The sequence below is a fragment of the Giraffa tippelskirchi genome, chromosome 3, assembly GCF_054371585.1.
Source record: "Giraffa tippelskirchi isolate mGirTip1 chromosome 3, T2T-mGirTip1v1.2.pri, whole genome shotgun sequence".
In the NCBI taxonomy this organism is placed as follows: domain Eukaryota; kingdom Metazoa; phylum Chordata; class Mammalia; order Artiodactyla; family Giraffidae; genus Giraffa; species Giraffa tippelskirchi.
The window spans coordinates 87,866,807-87,887,155 of NC_137277.1; the positions used below are offsets into that span (position 1 = coordinate 87,866,807).

Sequence of the window (20,349 nt, forward strand, 5' to 3'; positions counted from 1 at the left end):
ACACATCACTATCAGCTCTTTTCCATCAGAGAGGCTCTCCTTTTCTCCTCAGCTCTGGCTTCTTCTACTCTCTACCCTTCTAGTTTTCGCTTTTTGTTTCCTTTGAATAGTCTCTTAGCACAACCTTCTATATGAGCTTAGATTTTGATAACAAAAGTCAGAAAGATGCAAGGGGATGGCTGCTAAGGCACTGGAAAGTTGAGATTGTCTCAGAGAAGGCAGGAGACCCAGGATCCAGGGAGGAGCCAGTTAGCAGCCTCCGACAACTACCACCCTACCTCTGCCCAAACAGCTCAGGGTAGAAAGCGATCCTGGTGTCATCCCTGAGTCTTCTCCCACTCTTCGTGATCCTTAACTCTGTCCCCCTTTTCTAGGCTGCTGGGTTTCCATTGAGTGTACTTACTCATTAATGTATCATAGATAACCGTTGCTTCATTTGATCAGAGATGCCCTCAGCTGTCTCCTCGGATAAATGAGGAGGTCAAACCAGATGATTTTAAAGTTCTCCTCCAATTCCAACTAATGTGTTAAATTCTCTCTAAGTACCGGTTAGGGGGAATTTATCTGGTCACAGAGTGCACCCTTGATCTTTCAAGGTTCTAGGGAACTCCTTGGAAACATGCCATAGTCAGCATCAACCTAGCTTTTTGTTGTCATTCACTAAGTGTTCTCCTAAAGTACCCCAAATCAATGATGGACAGTTCAGGTTTGGAGGCAGAGAAAGAGGCTTATTCACTGGAAAAAACTTTGAGGCTATTCTCACTTATGTTACAAGCTTCCCTGGAACTTGTAATTCATAACATCTTTTTATAATTCCAAAGGTCAGAAATAAAATGTTTTTCAAAGAAATGTTACAAAATCATGCTTTGGTTTGAGAAACAAACCTGAGATGAGCCAAGAAAGATTTGGTGGAGAAGGAGAAGGTGGGCTGAGGAGGATAGCAGAGAAGTCAGAGGAACTGAAGACTCTGGGTTTAGATAAATATCTACAACTTCCTAAATTTTGGCCTCCACTGAGAAGCCCTAGGGCTCTGCACTTGTTTTAAAAAGGCTTTTTTTTTTTTTTAAGCAAAACAAAGGCTTGAAGCAACTGTGCTTGTGTTTTAGAAATGCCATCTTTGCATTTCTGCAGCATGGAGTGTACCTGTATTTTCCACTCATAGTGGTATAGTTTATACATGCCCTATGATAATTAGTTATTAATCATCCAATGACACTAGAAAACCAAACTACTCATTTAGCTGGGTATTCTTTTGAAGGAAACAGATGTTGTTAAAAGAAAATTCCACTAACATATATTATGCTTGGTGATTCAAAAACGTAAATCTTCTGTGTGTATTAAATACTATGATAAAAGGACAATTGTCTACATAATTGTATACCATGCACAGAAGAATTATTCTACAATTAAGACTATTGCTGTCTTTTCATCAGGAGTTAGAAGATTGAGTCTCTCGATTGGGTGAGGGATTTCAGCCAAGTGGCCTGTCCATTCTCTATTTCCTCAGAATAGCTTGTGAGTGGTAGGCTTTAATTTGCTTATTTCCATAGATTAATCTTATGCATTATTAAAGGTACAATCTTCTAAACTAGTGGTTCTCAAAGTTTAGCTTGCAGGACTTATTAAAACACATTTTGCTGGGTCCTTTCCCTAGAGTTTCTGATTTAGTTAACTTGGAACTGGACCAAGAATCTGCATTTCTAACAAGTTCCCAACTGATGCTAATGCTGCTAGTCTGTCTTGAACTCTCAGCTCTATGTAAAAGCCGAAATGATTTCAAAATGCTGCAGTGGAGTTTGTTGCCTGTTTGTGAAAGCAGAAATATTTATGGCATAAAATAATTTCATATTGTTTTACCGGCAATAATTTAATTTCTCTTTCCTCTGTGTTGCAATAGGAGGTTCATTAGTTTCTTTTTACTTAGGCCTTGTATTACATTCATTTGTGTACATGTCTTATCTCCTTTATGATTGTGAGCTCTTTGAAGGATTGTGTTCATCTTTGAATCCTCAATGAACCTTAGTCATCAAATAAAAGGTGAATTGAATTTAGTTATGTATACATGTTTTAAATTTGTTTTGCCTGAGTTTTCTGCATCTAGTATTATAAATAACAAATAATGAATTAATTATGCAGCTCATATTCTTAATTACATATATCAACATAACTGACTCCAAGGGTATGATGTCTTTAAGTTTAGCTAGGTCAAAGCTTGTAAATCTAAATAGTTATATTAACATAATTATCGAAAAGTTGCCTACACTTTTCAGTTCTGTCACTCTACTATGAAATTTCCATACATATAAACAGGACTTGGCGATGTGCATCATGGTACAGCATTTATGAAGACTGACACCCCCAAAAGTGTTATCTTCCAAAACCAACATTAAGAGCATGTGAATACATTCTGATATTACTCTGCAGAGAGGCTGACTGATTTACCCCAAATTACTTTGCTCCTCTTCAATGCCTTTAACTATATATTTTCAAAACCTGGATTTCTGAAAGCAGTTGCCAGAATGCCAGGAATACCCATACTACTGTTGTATCTTTAGTAGCCTCAATAAAATGTATTTGGATTTTTTGGTTTACAGATTTTAGATTTGAAGCATTTCAGCTTGAGAAGAGACTGTAAAGATCTGCCAAGTTCAACTTGTTGAGGTCCACATCTCCCTGACTGCCTACTCCTACTCAGCTTAGGTTTAAAAAGAAGAAACCATGAAAGAGAAGAACCAGCCTGGGGTAGGCACTTTCCAGGGGTCCAGTCTAACTTTGAGACAGTGATCAAGCCTTTTCCTTCAGCTTCTACACAATGACCCTATTTCCACCCCTTTAGGAATGTCCTATCTAAACAGGATCTTCCAAATGTCTGTTATACCCCATGGTCCTGTTACTCCCTCTGATCTGCTTCCCTTCCCCCCACTTCGAGATCTCCATGCTACAGAAGCAAGGGGACAGCTACAGCCCCACACTCAGCTTCCAGCTCCTAGCTGCTCAGGACCCGCGGGCCTGCTATTCACAAGCCTGAATCACTACTCATGAAGGGAGTACTTTCTCCTTACAAAACTCAGCAACCTTCTACTCCAGACCCAGACTCAGTATAAAATCTGTCACCACAGTGACTTTCATGGCAGTTGTCTGTGGTACTATGGAGAGATCACATGAACTTCATCAAGGATCAAACAGAGGAGAATAAAGACTTTGAGAGAAAAAGAAGTCTCCATCAAATATAAGAATATTAACAAGGAATAAAAACAGCTAAATTCTTATAGGTCCTTAGCTCAATAAATAAAGAGCTGTGTTTAAAAATTTAGGTAATTGTCTTTTTAATGCTTTTTACTAATTAAAATTTATCCAACTGGGTATTAACTCAAACCATAATCCTCTACCTATTTACAATTTTACTCTCAATTGTGATGGAAGTAAAATGATGTTCACAAATCCACAGTAAACAGCAGTCATATACTGCAAAAATAAAACATGATTTGAATCTGTAAGTAGAACTCTAAATTTAACTCACTCACATGTAAAATTTAGACCAAGGAATATAAATGTCTATTAAAAAGACAATAGATTTTAAATAACTTAGAGTTTAGAATCCTGTCAAGTCCTGCATACTAGAGAACAAAATAAAATAATAGGCATAAATACATCAAGAAAAGGAAGAAAGACACATGACAGAAAGTGAGTTTCCATGCTAGGGATGGACACAGATATATCAAAGACATGTGGCAGCCACAAGCAAAGAGACATACAGAATATAAGAATAAAACTTGCAAAGGCAGAAATAAGAGAAATAAGCTTTCATGGTACCTTACATAGAGTTTTAGGAAACTGCTACTGAACGCTTTTAAAATTAAGACACGTTTTCCCAACTGTAAGCATAAATGAGGATTTACCTTTGATACTTGCCTTGTGAATTGGCTGAAATTAAGCTGAGGACCAGATGTTTTTCACCTATGTTTCAGATTATGTTAAACACAAAATCATTAGAAAGCAACCATGCAACGGAATGGTTTAACCTTTTTTAACCTTGTATTAAAAAATTTTAATACACTTATTTTTTAAACTTGTATTAAAAAATCAAGTGACATCTAGATATAGCCTTAGACCTCAGAAAATTTTAGTATATTTTTGATGTTACGGTTTTGGCAATTAATGAAAAAAACAGTTTTGCTATAAAACAAACTTTCATGTTACAGTGGGCAGAGCAAATGTTCGTCATGCTGAAACAACTTTTTGAGAACTGAAACCCTGCAGATTTTTCATATACAGACATCCCCAACTTACGATAGCTCGACACACAATATTTTGATTTTATGATGGTGTGAAAGTGTTACACATTCAGCAGATATCAAACTTCAGATTTTGATCTTTTCCTGGACTAGCGATATGCTGTAGGATATTCCTGTGATGCTGGGCCGGGCAGTGAACCACAGTTACCAGAGAGCCACACAATCACCAGAGTAAACAAACAAAACACAATCATCCTGTACCTATACAACCATTCTGCTGTTCACTTCAGTACAGGATTGAATAAACTGCATGAGACAATCAACACCTTATTATAAAATAGCCTCTGTGCTAGAGGATTTTGCCCAGTTGTAAGTACTCTGAGCATGTTTAAGGTAAACTAGGCTAAGCTAGTTTAGGTGTATTAAACGCAATTTCAGTTTATGATATTTTCAACTCATGATGTGTTTATAGGGAGGTAACCTCATTGTAAGTCAAGGAAGATCTGTATCCAACTAGGAACTTGATTTATTTCCCCTGAATTGAATTTTGGTATTAGGTAGACAATCAAAATATATTAGTTAATATAGTTTATTATGTGTTGTGCAGAAATTACTGCAGTTCACATGCATGGGTTGAATTATGAATTAAGTGTCAAATACCTTGTTGGGGATTATGCTTCAGCATAATTACTAAAGACATGGAAGGAGAAGTATATAAAGTCTAGAAAGGGAAATCATCAAAATGTCAGCATGAAAATGAATACTATATCAATCATCACGTGCAAATCTTCAATTGATAAAAAATTGTTAACTGTGAAACTATTTTTTAAAAGTTTAAGGTTGTCCATAACTGTTTGATTATCTCTTTGCTGAACAATATCACTTATTCATTATAGAAAGGACCATTATATAAGTTATTTTACAGTGTCCATAAATCAATTTGAACACTGAAGACTCTTTAAAAACAGTCGAGGAACACAAGGATCTTTATGCAAAAATGTGCTGAGTCTGAACACCAGAGAAAAATTTACTGTTTACACATATATTGAATGCCACATGAATCAGGTTACCATTATAGTGGCCCAATAATGAAACCTGTCATTTTGGTGTATTAATCTCAATCTATGTCTCATTACCAACATTCACCTTTCTATCTAGCTGTTTTCCTTATCCATTCCTAGTTTATTAAACTATTTTGGCACATGTTTTCATTTCAAAGCTGCCCTTGGTCTCATACTCAAAAAGTTCCCCATATTTCATTACACATTATTATGACTTGCTTTGAGTGCCCTCAATTTGGTACATTAGCAAAGCATCATTATATTTACCACAAAACAAAGCTTAAGGTTTGAATCTGATTCCCCAGTCGACGATTTTCTAGTGAGATAGTGTTAGTTTATACAACTAGTCATTATTTAACGTGGTGAGCTAACGCAAATAAAAGTAGTTCGCAATTTTTGAGCTCTGAACAACTTAGTAGGTGTTAATGTAGGCATAGCAACCACTTTAGTGACATTCTGTGAAACTCTCACAGTAGACCCAAAACAAATGGGAAAGATGCTGCTTTAAACTGAATACCTACAATCTAGAAGTATTAGAATAGAAATGGAGTGCAAGTTGCAGTGAAAAACTGCCTTTTCTACAAATACTGTTTGACATAGGTTTCTGCCAGAAGCAAGCTCATCAATATTAATTTTTCAAATAGGTATGTGTTATTAGATTGACTTAAAGGAAAATAAAGCAACATATACAACACAATGAAGAGACTAATACAATGGTGAATAATGAAGTTGTATTTTCTTTAACATAATTTACTTTCATTACCAAAACTATTCCAAGTTAGTGGTCAGCTAAAGGTAAATTTGCACAATTATCCCTTGAGAAAAGCAGAAAACTATAGAGTTGTTAACAACTTCAGAAACATGTAACTCCAAATTACCTAAATTAGTGATAACTCAGTTTCTCCATGTTCTCACGTTTTCAGTCAAATGGCTCATTTATCAACTGTGTTAAACTTAATCATATCACACTTATTTTAGAATTTTCTGAAATATCTTTATATTATATATATAGTAGAAATGTCTTTATATTATATTTGCATGCTACTGAAACAGTTGCTTAAAAAATGTCTATTGACACTTGAAGCCATCATTAACATAGTTTCTTCAATTGGTTGTTAAAACTGTTGAATTGGGTTCTGGGGTCTTTAAGTAAAGCCTTGAATCCAGTTGATGGATTCAACTGGATTCAAACTTTCTCTTTGGATGATGGCTAAATTCCACATAAAAAACAAATTTTAGTTTACGTTAACAGTAATTTGCTTCTGAACTTTTAAATTAGAATTTCATTAAAATTTCTGCTAAGTGTGCTTAATTTACATAATTTATGCATATATTTCTTGCATACTGATGTATTTTAAAATAATTTTTGGAAGTCCTAAGTGGTTAATACCACAGTAGGCTGAAGGTCAATGAAACAAAGCAGGCAGCAGCAGTTCACATGCTAACAGCTTACATAATCTAATACATTCTTTCACTGTTCAATTTGTATTTCTGAGCATTTATTAGCTTATTTTTCAGTATAAACATGAAATGCTTTCCTACACTTGGATAATAACATCACATTATTGTGACTTCCTGGCTTCTACTTGAATAATGGCATAGAACTTTTTTCAAAAGTAACTGAAACACAGATTTGCACTGACAGAAAGGAACAGTCTTTCAGCTGTACCAAGTTAGTCTAGAGCCTGTAGTTTTACCAAGCTTTTAAAACTTGCAGGTTCAATTAAGTAAAAACATAAGAAAGTAATCTGTGATCAGATGACTTCATTCTACTTTTAAAAATTATAAATATTGTATTTTTATATAAATTCCATATATTTTATCTTTCTCTTCACCATCACAAAGTTATAAGAAAACTGTCTTCAACACCTTATCTGTTTAGATACTAAATTTCATACATTTTACCTTTTTTTTTCTTAATGACAAAGTTAAAGTTATAAGGAAACTTTATCTTCAACACTTCATCTGTTTGAATGCTAAGCAATCATAGCTGTCAATAAGCTAATAGATTCACTACAGTATTGCCAGTTGTATTTCTTTATCAAGGGTATTCTCTTTCACATAAGAGAATCATTTCAAGCCTAAAGGAAGCCGTTGGTGTTTTCACTCTATAACAAGGATTCCTCTTTCCCTACCATCTGCCAAAAAACCTTTTTGGCTCTGAAATCAATCCCAGGGCATGGTTCAGATGTTAGAGTTTCTGTAATTCTTCCTAGAAATGATTCTTAAGAATCTTGATGTAGCTTAAGATCACACATTAGATGTATATTAGTGTTACTGTGCACCAACTTTATTACTATCACTTGCAAACTGTCATAGTCTTGAGAATTTAGGCAGTTCAAACTGCCCTTCCCAGGTAAAGAATTCCAATCTGTCATTAAATAATCCCAAAATCTCTAAGGAGAGTAACTGGTTCTAACACCTATTCCCATAATGATTTTAGTAGATATTACCTTGTCCCAAGTTACAAAGTAAAAATGCTATTTCTTAGGAGTGTAAAAGTAATTTTCATCTCAATTATGTTGCTGGTTGAGTTTTACTTAATGCATTAGGTCTCGGAGCACAACCCTCCTGCTTTTTAAGAACTTACCCCTAAGTTTGACTTCAAACAAAAGGCAAGGTAACAGCAGTGTGTTAACTGTGAAATCCTATCAATTTATATACACCTCTACTACCATGAAAAAAATTATTTAGTTCCATGGAAATTTGGCATTAATGATGCCAATCAATTTAACACTGACAAAATTGATAACAATTTCTGTTCTTTGCTAGTTCTAAGCCAGAAGATTGAGGTTTCAGTTTCAGGTTAAAAACTCGTATCTGAGAAAACAGGAGCCAGCTGAGTTGAAAAAAACACTTGTAAACTTCACATTTAAAATTTCACATTTTAGAGACAGGTGAAAAACCTAGAGATGAGTATTCCTGACTCCTCCCTGAGGAAAATCTTAGTCTACTGCAGTGACTGAAAAAATAAAGTCCCAAGATACAAAAGGGAGCTAAATTTCCAGGCCTAGGGAGAAATCCCCAAGTGGCTATTGTGAAACAATACTGGTACGATTTCCACGGCAAAAGGATTAAGAAGAGAACAAGCAAGACAAGGTTGTGTATCATGACGGGGCTGAAATACAGGAGAGGCGCTTCTTTCTCGAGCCAAGACCCACCTGAAAAAGGGTCCCCAGTTACTCTGTAACTGTCCAGAATCTCATCTTGAACAGATCCTTGAGTTACTAGCACCTTTGCAGACCGCAGCATGGCCGGCTGCCAGGAGGAAGCCCAGCTTACCTGTGAACTCTGAGAGTACCAACAACCGGAAAGACACAGGCAATTCACCAGATAAAAAGATCGCGTACTGTATGTACAGCAGGTATCAACTTTTAAAAGAAGCCCGACAGCCTCCGGTCAAGTCCTAAGGCCGCGCGAGAAACTCAAGTTGTGATGGGAAAATCTCTTAACCACAAAACTGACCCTGCCCTCCTACTTTCCGCATCTTTGCGCCCAACTTACGTGTCCAGAACCTTCCAAACCAAAGAAGCCTCGGATATAGGCAGCCCACAGGAGCCTTCAAATTCCTGGCGAAACCTGACCGCTTTGTAAAGCCTCCCGAAGAAGAAAAGATCAAGTGAGACCGGCTCAGCGGGGTCTTGCCGAGGTGACCCCGGAGTTAACGTATTTATTTTCACGCTGCAACTGCTGATTGCTTTACAGAGACAATTCATGCTGTAGCTCTGCATGGAGCTGAGGACAAAAGTAACATTTTAATTAATGTTATTATAATTATTAAGAAAGCTATTAAATAACCTGTACAGAGCCCGGGCCAGTCCTAGCAAAAAACTCGAGCACTATTTCAAATCTCTCAAGGTCCTTCCGTTTTGATTTCAGTAGCGTCTACTATACACAAAGGTCAGCCCAGGGTGGGTCCCCCTAAATGCAGGTCTCCCAAACTGGGGGGAAATGGTTCAGAGCCTCTTTTTCCTGGCGCCGAGCTCTCAACTCTACCACCCCTGCTCCTCCTGGATACAGGGTCCCGTCCGCAGGCCGGCCTGGGAGCTGGAGGCCTGGCGTCGCTCTGGGAGGCGGGCAAGCAGGAAGGGGCAAGTGCCTCTGTTGGGTCTCCCCTTGGCCGGCTGCCCACAGCCGCCCCCCGCCCCTAACCTCCCCGAAGACGTGCCGGGTAGGGAACCCGAGGCGGGAGAGGTCTCGAGTAAGCCCAAGTGGGCTTACAGGTCCCGCGGGTCCTCCCGCTTTACTCCGGCCTCAGCAACTTTGAGCTTCTTATTCTGGTGCGTCTTGACGTGCTTGGCGAGGTGGTCGCTGCGCATGAAGCGCTTGCCGCACTCGGGGCAGGCGAAGCGCTTCTCGCCGGTGTGAGTCCGCAGGTGCCGCTGCAGCTCGTCCGAGCGCGTGAAGCTCTTACCGCAGAAGAGCCAGTTGCACACAAAGGGCCGCTCGCCTGTGTGCCAGCGCAGGTGCGCCTTCAGGTGCGACGTCTTGCCGTACACCTTGCCGCAGCCCGGCACGTGGCACACGTGCTGCTTCTTCTTACCCGGCTCTGCCTCCGGGGCGCCGCTCGCCGCCTGGCAGTTGGGGCAGCGGCAGCGGCGGCACCTCCTGGCCGTGGCCGCCAGGGGGGCCTTGGTTTGCAGCAGCGCAGCGATCTGGCTCTGGTACTGCGCGAAGTCCGACGGGCCCAACACCAGGCCCCGCTGCAGCGCGGCGGCGGCGGCTGCAGCGGCGGCCGCCGAAGCGGGGAAGCGCGGCGCGTGGGGGCCCCCGGCGCAGGGGCCAGAGAGGCTGCCCCCTGGAACCCCCGAGCTTCCTGGACCGCTGCCGGCCTGCGGGATACTCCACCACGGGAGGTCGTCGGGGGCCGAGTTGGGGGACAGCTGGCGGCACGTGGGCGGCGGTGGCGGCGGCGGCGGCGGGGGCAGCAAGTTGGAGTAGCCGGGGGGCAGCGCGGCCTGGGCCGCGTAGGGCACATAGGCGGGCGCGCAGCTGGCGGGCAGCGCCGCCATGCTCGAGGGCAGCATCTTGACCGGCGAGAACTCGTAGGGGTACGAGGGGTCGGCAGGGGGTGTAAGCGGCAGCTCGTGCGCCGCCCCGAAGGATGGCTGGAGGTGCGTTTTCTGTGGTGTCAGCCCCAGGCTGGGGTGCGGGGGCGGCAGCCCGCCAGGCGAGTGCGCCGGCATGTCAGCGGTCCACGGGTGAAAGAGCCTGGAGGGCGAGCCCAGCGCGGGGTCGTAGGACACCTGCAGGAAATCCGGGGGCGCCGTGGCTCCCGGCTGGCCGATGCGGCTACAGGTGGCGGCTAGCAGCGCCAGGGGCGAATGCTTGCCCAGGTCCGGGGAGGCGCTGGGGGTGCGGTCCTGCATAGGCGGCGGCAGGGGAGGGCGGAGAAGAGACAAAAGGTTAAGCGCTCCAAGCGCGGTCTCCGGGTCGGCCCGCCTCCCGCACGCCGGCTGTAACACCGCCGCCCCTCCCCTGTCCCGGCTGTCCCTCCCCTGGCCGCCGCACCCTGAGCACGCACCCACCAGTTAGGGGAAACTTTTGGTGCCCTCGCTACCTGGACGCAGAAAGCGTGAGCGCTTCCTGTTAAACTACTTGGTGCAGAGAGTCGCTATCCAGTCTCAGAGGAAGCAGGCACAAAGTAGGAGGGGAGAGAGATCCGACGGGCCACTCCCGACTCCGCGGTCAGAAAGGGTCTGGAAACACCCACAGCCCGGCTGCTCATCTGCCTTTGCTCCCGTCTTTTAAGCTCTCATTTCCACTCTACTCTCGCGCTCCTCCTCCGCCCGCCCCAGGAGGGCCCAGCGCGGTGAGCTGGGGCCGATTCTCAGCCAGAGGCGCACCTCCGAACAACCCCCGCATACGCGCGTCCCTCCCCCCAGAGGCCACACTCTTGACACCAAGGTTGGGTGTGAAGTTGGCGTGGGCACCCCTAGGTCTCACTTCATTGGCACCCACCTAGCGGGATTCTATTTGAAATTCAGGAGGCACAGAGTACCAGGAAAGATTCAGACACGACCCTTCCCACCTTTCCCTCGCCCGCCTCCAAGCCCAGCCCTGACCTGGAGGAAGGCCTGCAGCGAGTCGTTCCGGAGGACGGCCACGGCGGCCATGGCTACGGCTTGCGGGCCGCTGGCTGCGGAGCAGGGCGCTGCTGAGGCATGGAGACCCGAGGGCGAGGACGAAGGGCCGCTTAGCGTCCCTTCCCGGCGCCCGCCCTGTGCGCTGGGGCCCTCCCTGCCCGCGCCCCTCGCCGCACCCCGCTCGCTCGCCCCGCGCGCGGTCTGAGCGCTTCAGGATCACCTCCAAGAATTTGATGAGGACTTTGCTCGGCCGCCAGCCAGTCAGAGGGAAGATTTATGGCTTTGAAGTTTGCCGCTACCCAATCATCAAAGAATAGCGGCTCTTTCAGAAGCGAAAGCAAATCCTTTGAATCCACAAAGCTCCTATGGTGTGTTTGTTGGTCTGGATAAAAGACCTGATTATTAGGGGGGATGGGAAGGGAGGAGATAAAGGCGGGACAATTAATGAAGTAATCACTATGTGGGAAATGTATATACACAAATAATTGGATTTTCCTGATCAAAGGGGGCCTTGCCGCCTGGAGACCCGCGCTTGGGTTGCTTGAGACACTCGATCCCCCTCTTCCCCCTACTCCCTTGCAATTAAAGATTTGCACCGAAGCAGCGCCCAAAGTGACAAAGTGTCTTTGTTATCTCCAGAGAAATCTGCCTTCGGCTTCCAGGCGCGGGACTTGGAAACGAACATGAGGGTAATTCTCTTCTCCCAACGTACTTACACGCCCCACAGCCGGACAGCAAACGCAGAGGCCCGAGCACATCCTCACTCCGAGCACACCTTGGCCCCGAGGGAGTTCCCGGGGCTGCGCACGGGAAGCCTCGCGCCCCGCCGCCGCGTGCTCCCGCCTCCATCTCCAACCGGGCGGCAGCCGAGAGGCCGGCAGCTCTGTGACCCTGGGCGGGGCGGGGCGACCGCCCAGGGCGCGGAATAGTAGCGCACACGCTCCAGTGCCTCCTGCCTCTCTTGCGACGTTCCTCTTGGCGATCTGGAAGTTCTGGGGCCACAACTTTTGCAGATAATGAGAGCCTGGGAAAAACCTAGGCCGTGATTACCGCCAAAGCTAAGCTTGGCAGGACACCCAGGGCAACCCGAGGAAAAATATTTGCTATCTCGCTTTTCTCTCTCTGGGCAGGGCCCTGACCTCTATGAGGCCCCACTGAAACCCCCAGAGATACTAGAAATCCCCACCGCAGCGCTAAGGCCCGCCAGGCGAGTGCGCCCTCTTGCAAGCTGCACACACCTGCAGGGAACTACCGGGAGAAAACAGTAAGGCGCGGGGGAGGAAGCCTGTAGATGCTGTCGTTGAGCAAACCAGAGATTGTACGAGGGTGGCTCTCTAAGTGGAAAGAAAAGTCCATAAAAACTGTTGTTCCTGTCACCTTTGTAAAGAAAAAGTTCTTCAATCTCGGGACATGCTTCCTTGGGGTCAGGAAAACGCTCCCCACAATGTATTCTCCCCCAAACCCTCGCTGCCAGCCATTGCCCGGCCGAGGAGGGACAGCTGGCCATCTGCCTTCCTCCGGCCCAGGGCGCGTCCTGCGGGGGCCGTGTGGACACCCAGATCTCCTCACCTGGTAGGGCAGGCGGGGCTCCGCGGTGTCCTCACCGCGTTGGAGGGCATTAGGGGCCGGGAATAGCCGCTGAGGCCTCCTGCCGGCGGCCACGGTCCGTGTGACCGCTCAGCAGAGTGGGCCTCCTGGGCTGGGGCTACTCCGCTCCGCGTGCAACCTCCGGGTACACCGCCTCCTCTCTGCGAGGCCGCGGACCGTGCAGGGATCCTCTGAACCATCTTGCACCCAGACTTCCTGGATACGGTTCTCCCGGTACCGCAGGAGACTTACATGAGAAGTCGGATCAGGTGGTCCAACTTGCGGTGCTGCGCCAGCGGTTAGCCCAACACCAACTTCTGATTTGGAGTCTGGGCTGTGTATTGGTGCCCTCTGCACTCTCACTGTATGCTGTGTGCTTAGTCGCTCACTTGTGTCTGACTCTTTGTGACCCCATGAACTGTAGCCCACCAGGCTCCTCTGTCCATGGGGATTCTCCAGGCAAGAATACTGGAGTGGGTTGCCATGTCCTCCTCCAGGGGATCCTCCCAACCCAGGTCTTCCGCACTGCAGGTGGAGTCTTTACCGTCTGAGCCACCGGGGAAGCCCAACACCAGGCCATCCTCCACGCCCAAAGCCAGCAAAGAGAAACATCTTGCTGAAGAGGAATGGGCCGAATGCAGCCCAAATACTATGTTTGAGCACTTTGCAAGCCCTGTCCTTGCATGCCCCTCTTCTTTCCAACAAGATGCCACCCAAGATCGGTGAGCAGTGACTGCACAGCTTGGCTGACACAGTCTGACTGCTGAAGAGGTGGTCCCAGTGCCCTGGGAGCCAGGAAAGGGAGGGGACTTAGTGTTTTGCTTCGGAGGCTGGGCAGACCTACATCTTTCCACACGAGACCAGAAGTCAATTACCTGTGAAACCTGGGACAGGAAGGAGCCCTTTCCCACATGCATGTCAGAGGCCAGGGAGTCCTACGGTGCACACTCATGCAGGCACCTGTCTGCACTGTGGAAGCGGGCCTGGTCCCTTAGTGAGCTTCCTTTTAGGCTCCTGTAGGGTCTTCCGCCTCCACTATTGATGCTTGGGTGGAGTGCCGCCCCGGCTGGGACAAGCAAGCTAGAGGCATTCTTATTTGCCGAATCTGATCACTATTTAAACAAAAAGGCTAGAAAACCCAATTCACATCTCCATAGTTGCTACAGAAGAGAACTTTTTCTCCAATATGCCCCATTAGCCAATAAACCTCCATCAATGGCCAGCAGGGAGAGAGTACTAACTTGATGTTAAGAGTTCCAACTCTGAAACTCTGAAGGCAGATTTCTAGATGCCACTTTTCAGTTGGTGACATTGGCCAGCAAGTTACTCAACTGCTTTGTGCCTCAGTTTCCCAGTTTGTAAAATGGGGGTTATAGCACTGCTCACCATGTAGAGTCTTCATAGGCTTAAAAGAGGTAAATATATTCAAAGTCTTTAGGATAGTGTGGGTGCACAGTAAACCCTCCCGTGACTGAAGTCCTGGCTCTGGGCCTCCCCTCCATTTGTGAAAACCCTCGGGGATTCCAGGCCTCCCAGGCGCAAGCTGAAGTTTGGAGAGAAACTTTTACAAAGTGCTATTTATCCGCTCTCCCTTTGCACTCGGGGCTCCTGAAAAACTTCCTCTTAATGAAGTAGTGTTCGGTGCGTCCATTAAAAATGCAATGCCGGGAGATCAAAGTACAATATTTATTTTAGAAATTTGTTGCAATCACCAAGAGATACAGGTATCAAGGCCAAATGTCAGTTCCGTTACACAAAGCCCCGCGCCCGGGAAGAGCGTGTGGCTGCTCTGCCATAATGTAAAGAGACATCAAAGACCAAGCGCGCGGCAGAAGTGCGCAGCCGGGAGGAGGGAGTGAGCCCGGGAGGGCCGGGCGAGAGCCCCAGACGGCTCGGGGGCTGCCGGGGCGGGGGTCAGTTCAAAGAAGTATCCGCTGGGGCGCGAGTTCGCAGGAGGGAAGATTTAATGGGCTTTCCTTTGTTGGTGGGTGTGTTTGTGCATGGAGGACCCAGGAACTCCTCTGTGGGCCTCCTGCCCGAGGGCGGAGGCGGGGGTTGGGGGCGGGGGTGGGAAGCGGCGAATAGGGAGCAAACTTTAACCGCGGCGGGGGGCGGGGAGGTTGAATACTAGCCTCAGGGCGGCGGCTGGCGTAGTGGAGCTGCTCTCCCGGCAGCTCTCCAAGCAGCAGGGTTCCCAGGCTGCAAAGTTTGCCTGGCGGTTTCTTCGAGGGCGGGCGGCGACCGCTGACTGGGTGCCACCTGCGAGGAGAGGCGGGTAGGTGAACCCACACAGGCGTTCCTGCTACGGACGGACCTGCTGTGCACGCTCCGGAATCGACTACAGAAAACCGTGTTTACTGAGAGCTCTGGGGTTGCAACTTCGTGATGGGCCTGGTACCTCTCCTCAGGCATTTTCTTTCAGCAAAGGGGACCCATTCCCCTGGGATCAATCCAACAGGTCTCCCATCTTAAATTGACTTTTTAAAAAATCTATACATAATTTAGGTCATTTCAACAAATTCTTAATTCACTGGCCCTTTAGAGCAGGGTGTTGCTTGACTGCCCAGTCTCGCCGCCACTCCGCGAAAGGCTTAACCTTGCAAGATTCCGCATTCACCTAGTTAATACAGTACCAATCGTTGCTTTATTAAAGGTGCTGGGAGGGGAGAGGGCAGAATTTTCCTGGTGGTAGTAGAGCAGAGTCGCAGGAGGATGCCTGTGCGTTTTCTTCAGTCATCTACAACCAAGTGTTCTTACAGCAGTTACTCGGCAGCCTTTTGAAGTCCTGCTAGAGCAGAAAGCTGCTATTGTTGTTTTCAACTCTCAACAGAGAAGGGATCAAATTTTGCCCCTTCAATGTGAAAGATTTTTTTTTTTTAATTGTTGGTGGGTGGGTGGGGGTTTCAGTCTGACATACTCTAAAAGTTAACTTTGAGGATTTGGAGACCTTTTGCCATTTAAACTGCAGACCAAATCACAGATAACTTAATACTTGCATCTGAAACAGGACCTGGATCATTATTACAGCCAAGATGGTTCAGTAACAAGGAATTACAATCCTAGGAGTCTTTGGAAAACACAAACTTAATTTGAAAGTTTCTTGAACTGGAAACCTTGAGTTAACTTTAAGCTTAACTTTCAGTGGGCTTCCTGATAGCTCAGTTGGTAAAGAATCCACCTGCAATGCAGGAGACCCCGGTTTGATTCCTGGGTTGGGAAGATCCCCTGGAGAAGTGATAGGTTACCCCCTCCAGTATTTTTGGACTTCCCTTGTGGCTCAGCTGGTAAAGAATCTACCTGCAATGTGGGAGACCTGGATTTGATCCCTGGGTTGGGAAGATCCCCTGGAGAAGGGAAAGGCTACCCACTCCAGTATTCTGGCCTGGAGAATTCCATGGACTGTGAAGTCCATGGGGTCACAAAGAGTCGGACAGGACTGAGTGACTTTCACTTTAAGCTTCAAATTTGGATCAGTATGTAATGCTGGGTGGATAAGTGGAATTCTAAATCTAGGAGGGATAATTTATCTCATCCAGTTAGACTCCTGCATTTGATGGCAGAAAGAAACAATAGTTGCATAAGTGTGTCATGCCTGTACAGCACTGTGAACTTCAGTAGATGCTTGTTGGTGTTGGGTGGTAGAGTAGAATGTTAACAGTATCATCTGCCTAGTGATTGGTGCTACAGAACCCACAAATGCAGTAGGGACTCAAAGGAGAGCACTACTGAGGGCTGGAGTAGTTAAGGGAGGCTTATTAGGGAGCTGGGGTTTGAAGGAGACTTTAAGGACCTATGGAATTTTAATTCATAGAAAGGAGAGGGTAAAGTACAGCAATGAAAGAGAACTCCTCTTCAGGGAGAAGCTGAATAACCATGAAAGATGAAATTCTGCATCTTAGATTTGCTAGTGTAAACACAGTGGAGCCAGGTTAGAGAATCAAGGAGAAGTTTGGCTTGGATGCTGTATGTAGTAGGACTTTAGTGTAGGCTTCTTAGAAGGTGAATTACATAAATTCAATTCACTTATTAAATTTCCTTCTTTAGGAGAGTTGGCTTGCTGAGCTCTTGGAAGGATAAATGCAGATGCAGTTATCTAAGTGTGAGATGCCAAAGGTGTAATCAGGAAACTAGTGTGGGTAGTGAAAGGGTAACAAACATTTTAATGGGAAAAGGAGCAAAACTTGATTGACAGATTGGAATAAGAGATGAAACAAAGGGAAAAATAAAGATCCCTCTCTTGACAAATGGTGCTGGGAGAACTGGATATCCACATGTAAAAGAATGACGTTGGGCACTTTATTTACATCACATATAAAAATTAACTCTAAATGGATCATAGATCTACATACAAGAGTTAAAGTATAAAAGTCATAGAAGAAAACATAGGATTAAGGCCTCATGACCTCGGGTTAGGCAACGCCTTCTTAGATACACCAAAAGTATAAGTGGCAAAAGAAAAAATAGATTAATTGGACTTTGTAAAAATTTATAACTTTGTGCTTCAAAGGATACCATCAAAACAGTAAAAAAACTCATAGGAGAAAATATTTACAGATGATGCATCTAATAAGAGACTTGTATCCATAATGTATAGAGAAATCTTGCAACTCAACAATAGAAAACTTATGCACCTTTTCAAAAGGCAAAGGATCTGAATAGACATTTCTCCAAAGTAGATATGCAAAAGGAAAATAAGCACATGAAAAGATGCTCAATAGCACTAGCCATCACTGAAATACAAGTCATTATTTGGCTTTGACAACAGCCAAAAGGTAGAAACAGCTCAAATGTCTATCAATTGATGAATGGATATACAAAATGTGTTACATTTATATGATGGAATATTATTCAGCTGTAAAAAGTCCAAAATACTGACACCTGTTACAACATGAATGAACTTTGAAAAGATTATATTATGTGGAAGAAGCCATTTATAGTATGTTTCCATGTATATGAAATGTCTAGAATAGACAAATCCAGAGACAGAAAGTAGATTAGTGGTTGCCAGGCTTTGTGGGGTAGGGGGCAGGGGGAGCAGGGAATGATTGTTCTTGGACTGCTTTTTTCTTTTGGTGGGGGTGAAATTTTCTGAGATTGTGGTGATGGTTGCACAACTCTGTGAATATACTGAAAACCACTTTAAATGGATGAATAGTATGATACATGGTTATATTTCAATAAAGCTGTTAAAAATTCAAAAGGAACTGAAAGCTTAGCCTGTGAAGCAGTGAGAATGGTTCAGTTGCTGATGAAAATGGGAGATTAAGGAAGAAAGACAGACTGGAGTTACGTGGAAGTACTGAATTCAGTTTGGGGCTGTTGAGTCTAAACTGTGAGCTGGATGTTCATGGGGGAAATGCTTGCAGAAAGCCAGAAGTGTGGGGAGTGGGCAGTGCAAGTGAGCAATAAGACTAGAGATAAGGAATTACAAACGTTTGAAAAGCAGTGATGGTGAAATAGGTGAGCTCATTGAAGTGAATGGAGGTCAACCAGGTAGAGAAAACCTACAGCAGAATTTGTGAGGAAACTCCAACTAGAAGATGAACAGAGGGAGAATCACCATCAAAGCAGCCAAGGGAAAAAGAGTCAAGAAAGCCCAGAGAAAACAAAAAATGTGGAGGTAGGAGATGAGCAAGACCACTGGACATGACCAAAGGGGTAAAGAGCTAGAGGAAAGGGTAGTAAGAAAAACAGTTCATCTGATTTGGGAGGAAACTTTGAGGATCCATCTTCAGAGCTGAGGTGGGGATAGGAAGAGTGAGTTTAAGCAGCGGCTAGATCAGATAGCAGGGTCAAGGCAAAGCACTGCATTTGTGTTTTAGGGTGTGGTTAAAAGGAAATGTTAGAAAGAGGGGGTGGTTGTAGGTGGAGAGCCTAGAGACTCGGGGCTTGCAGTAGAGATGTGAGGGCTTCCTTTAATGAGGAGCAGAGAGAGGTTAGCAAGTCTAACTGCAGGAAGGAACTTCTGCTGGGGGCCATGCCAAATGAAACTTGAGGGGGAAGCTCCTTATTTATTCATCTAAAAGCACAAAGTATGCAGCAACATGGATGGACATAGAGATTATCATACCAAGTGAAGTAAGCCAGACAGAGAAAGACAAACAATCATATATGTGGAATCTAAAAAAATGATACAAATGAACTTATTTACAAAACAGAAAGACTCACAGACATAGAAAACAAAGTTATAGTTACCAAAGGGGAAAGAGGGGGAGGAATAAATTAGGAGTTTGGAATTAAAAGATACACATTTATATAAAATTAACAAGGACCTACTATATAGCATAAGGAACTATATTCATATCTTATACTAACCTATAATACAATAGAAAAGAATCTGAAAAAGGATAAATATGTATAAATATATATGTATGTATAGTTATTACACATCTGAAACTAACATTTTGTGGGGTTTTTTTTTAGCCACTAGTTTTTTTTTTTTAATAAATTTATTTATTTTACTTGGGGGCTAATTACTTTACAATATTGTAGTGGTTTTTGCCATACATTGACATGAATCAGCCATGGGTTTACATGTGTTCCCCATCCTGAACCCCTCTCCCACCTCCCTCCCCATCCCATCCCTCTGGGTCATCCCATTGCCCCAGCCCTGAGCATTTGTCTCAGTCATCGAACCTGGAATGGTGTTCTGTTTCACATATGATAATATACATGTGAAACTAACATTTTGTGTAAATTAGTTTCACATGTGCTGTGCTGAGTCACTCAGTCATGTCCGACTCTTTGTAACCCCATACACTGCAGCCCGCAAGGCTCCTCTGTCCATGGGGATTCTCCAGGCAAGAATACTGGAGTGGGTTGCCATGCCCTTCTCCAGAGGATCTTCCAACCCAGGGATCGAACACAGGTCTTCCGGATTCTTTACTGTTTGAGCCACCAGGGAAGCCTATGAATACTGGAGTGGGTAGCCTATCCCTTCTCCAGGGGATCTTCCCAACCAAGTAATCGAACTGGGGTCTCCTGCATTGCAGGCAGATTCTTTACCAGCTGAGCTACCAGAGAAGCCCAAATCAGCCATACTTCATTTTTTTTTTTAAAAAGGTACATGGTAAAGCCACTGCTGAGAGTGAAGGGCGTGGGGGTATTCCACACTAAAAGTGCAGTAGGAAATGATTTGCAGATCAGGTGATGCTTACACCTACTTGTGCCAGGCCTTGTCTTGTGTGTTTTACTCCACTACACGCTTAAGCCCTGCCTTCTAATCCACTCTACTGGCACTTGGATTTCCTCAAACAAGAATATGGCCCCTATCCTCACCCCCCCTGTCTTGTAAGGAGATGGACAATGCAGATGTCCTGCTGTGGGGGCGGTCATGTGGGACAGGAGGAGGAGTTTTGGGGTGCTACCTGCCTCCATGGA

At 44.9% G+C, this 20,349-nt stretch overlaps 2 protein-coding genes across 2 annotated transcripts in view; both read right to left on the reverse strand.

Moving 5' to 3' along the window:
- Positions 1–9,513: 9,513 nt before the first annotated feature.
- SP5 (Sp5 transcription factor) lies at positions 9,514–11,608 on the reverse strand. The gene is made up of 2 exons (XM_081585337.1): positions 11,362–11,608; positions 9,514–10,659 (listed from the first exon to the last, which is right to left on the reverse strand). Exons 1-2 carry the CDS (start codon positions 11,410–11,412, stop codon positions 9,514–9,516), a joined length of 1,197 nt encoding a protein of 398 aa, XP_081441463.1. The 5' UTR covers positions 11,413–11,608.
- Positions 11,609–14,644: 3,036 nt separating this feature from the next.
- MYO3B (myosin IIIB) overlaps positions 14,645–20,349 on the reverse strand; it is a 442,575-nt gene continuing 436,870 nt past the window's right edge. Inside the window, exon 31 of the mRNA XM_081577876.1 lies at positions 14,645–15,228. The gene's annotated coding sequence lies outside the window, so the exon portion shown is untranslated. The remainder of the gene's footprint in view (positions 15,229–20,349) is intronic.

Bases quoted from the DNA above. Each gene is read 5' to 3' on its own strand.
- SP5 (XM_081585337.1), bottom strand. From the start codon at position 11,412: ATGGCCGCCGTGGCCGTCCTCCGGAACGACTCGCTGCAGGCCTTCCTC. The intron at 10,660-11,361 runs GTCAGGGCTGGG...CCGCCTATGCAG, and splicing joins CGCTGCAGGCCTTCCTCCAG to GACCGCACCCCCAGCGCCTC.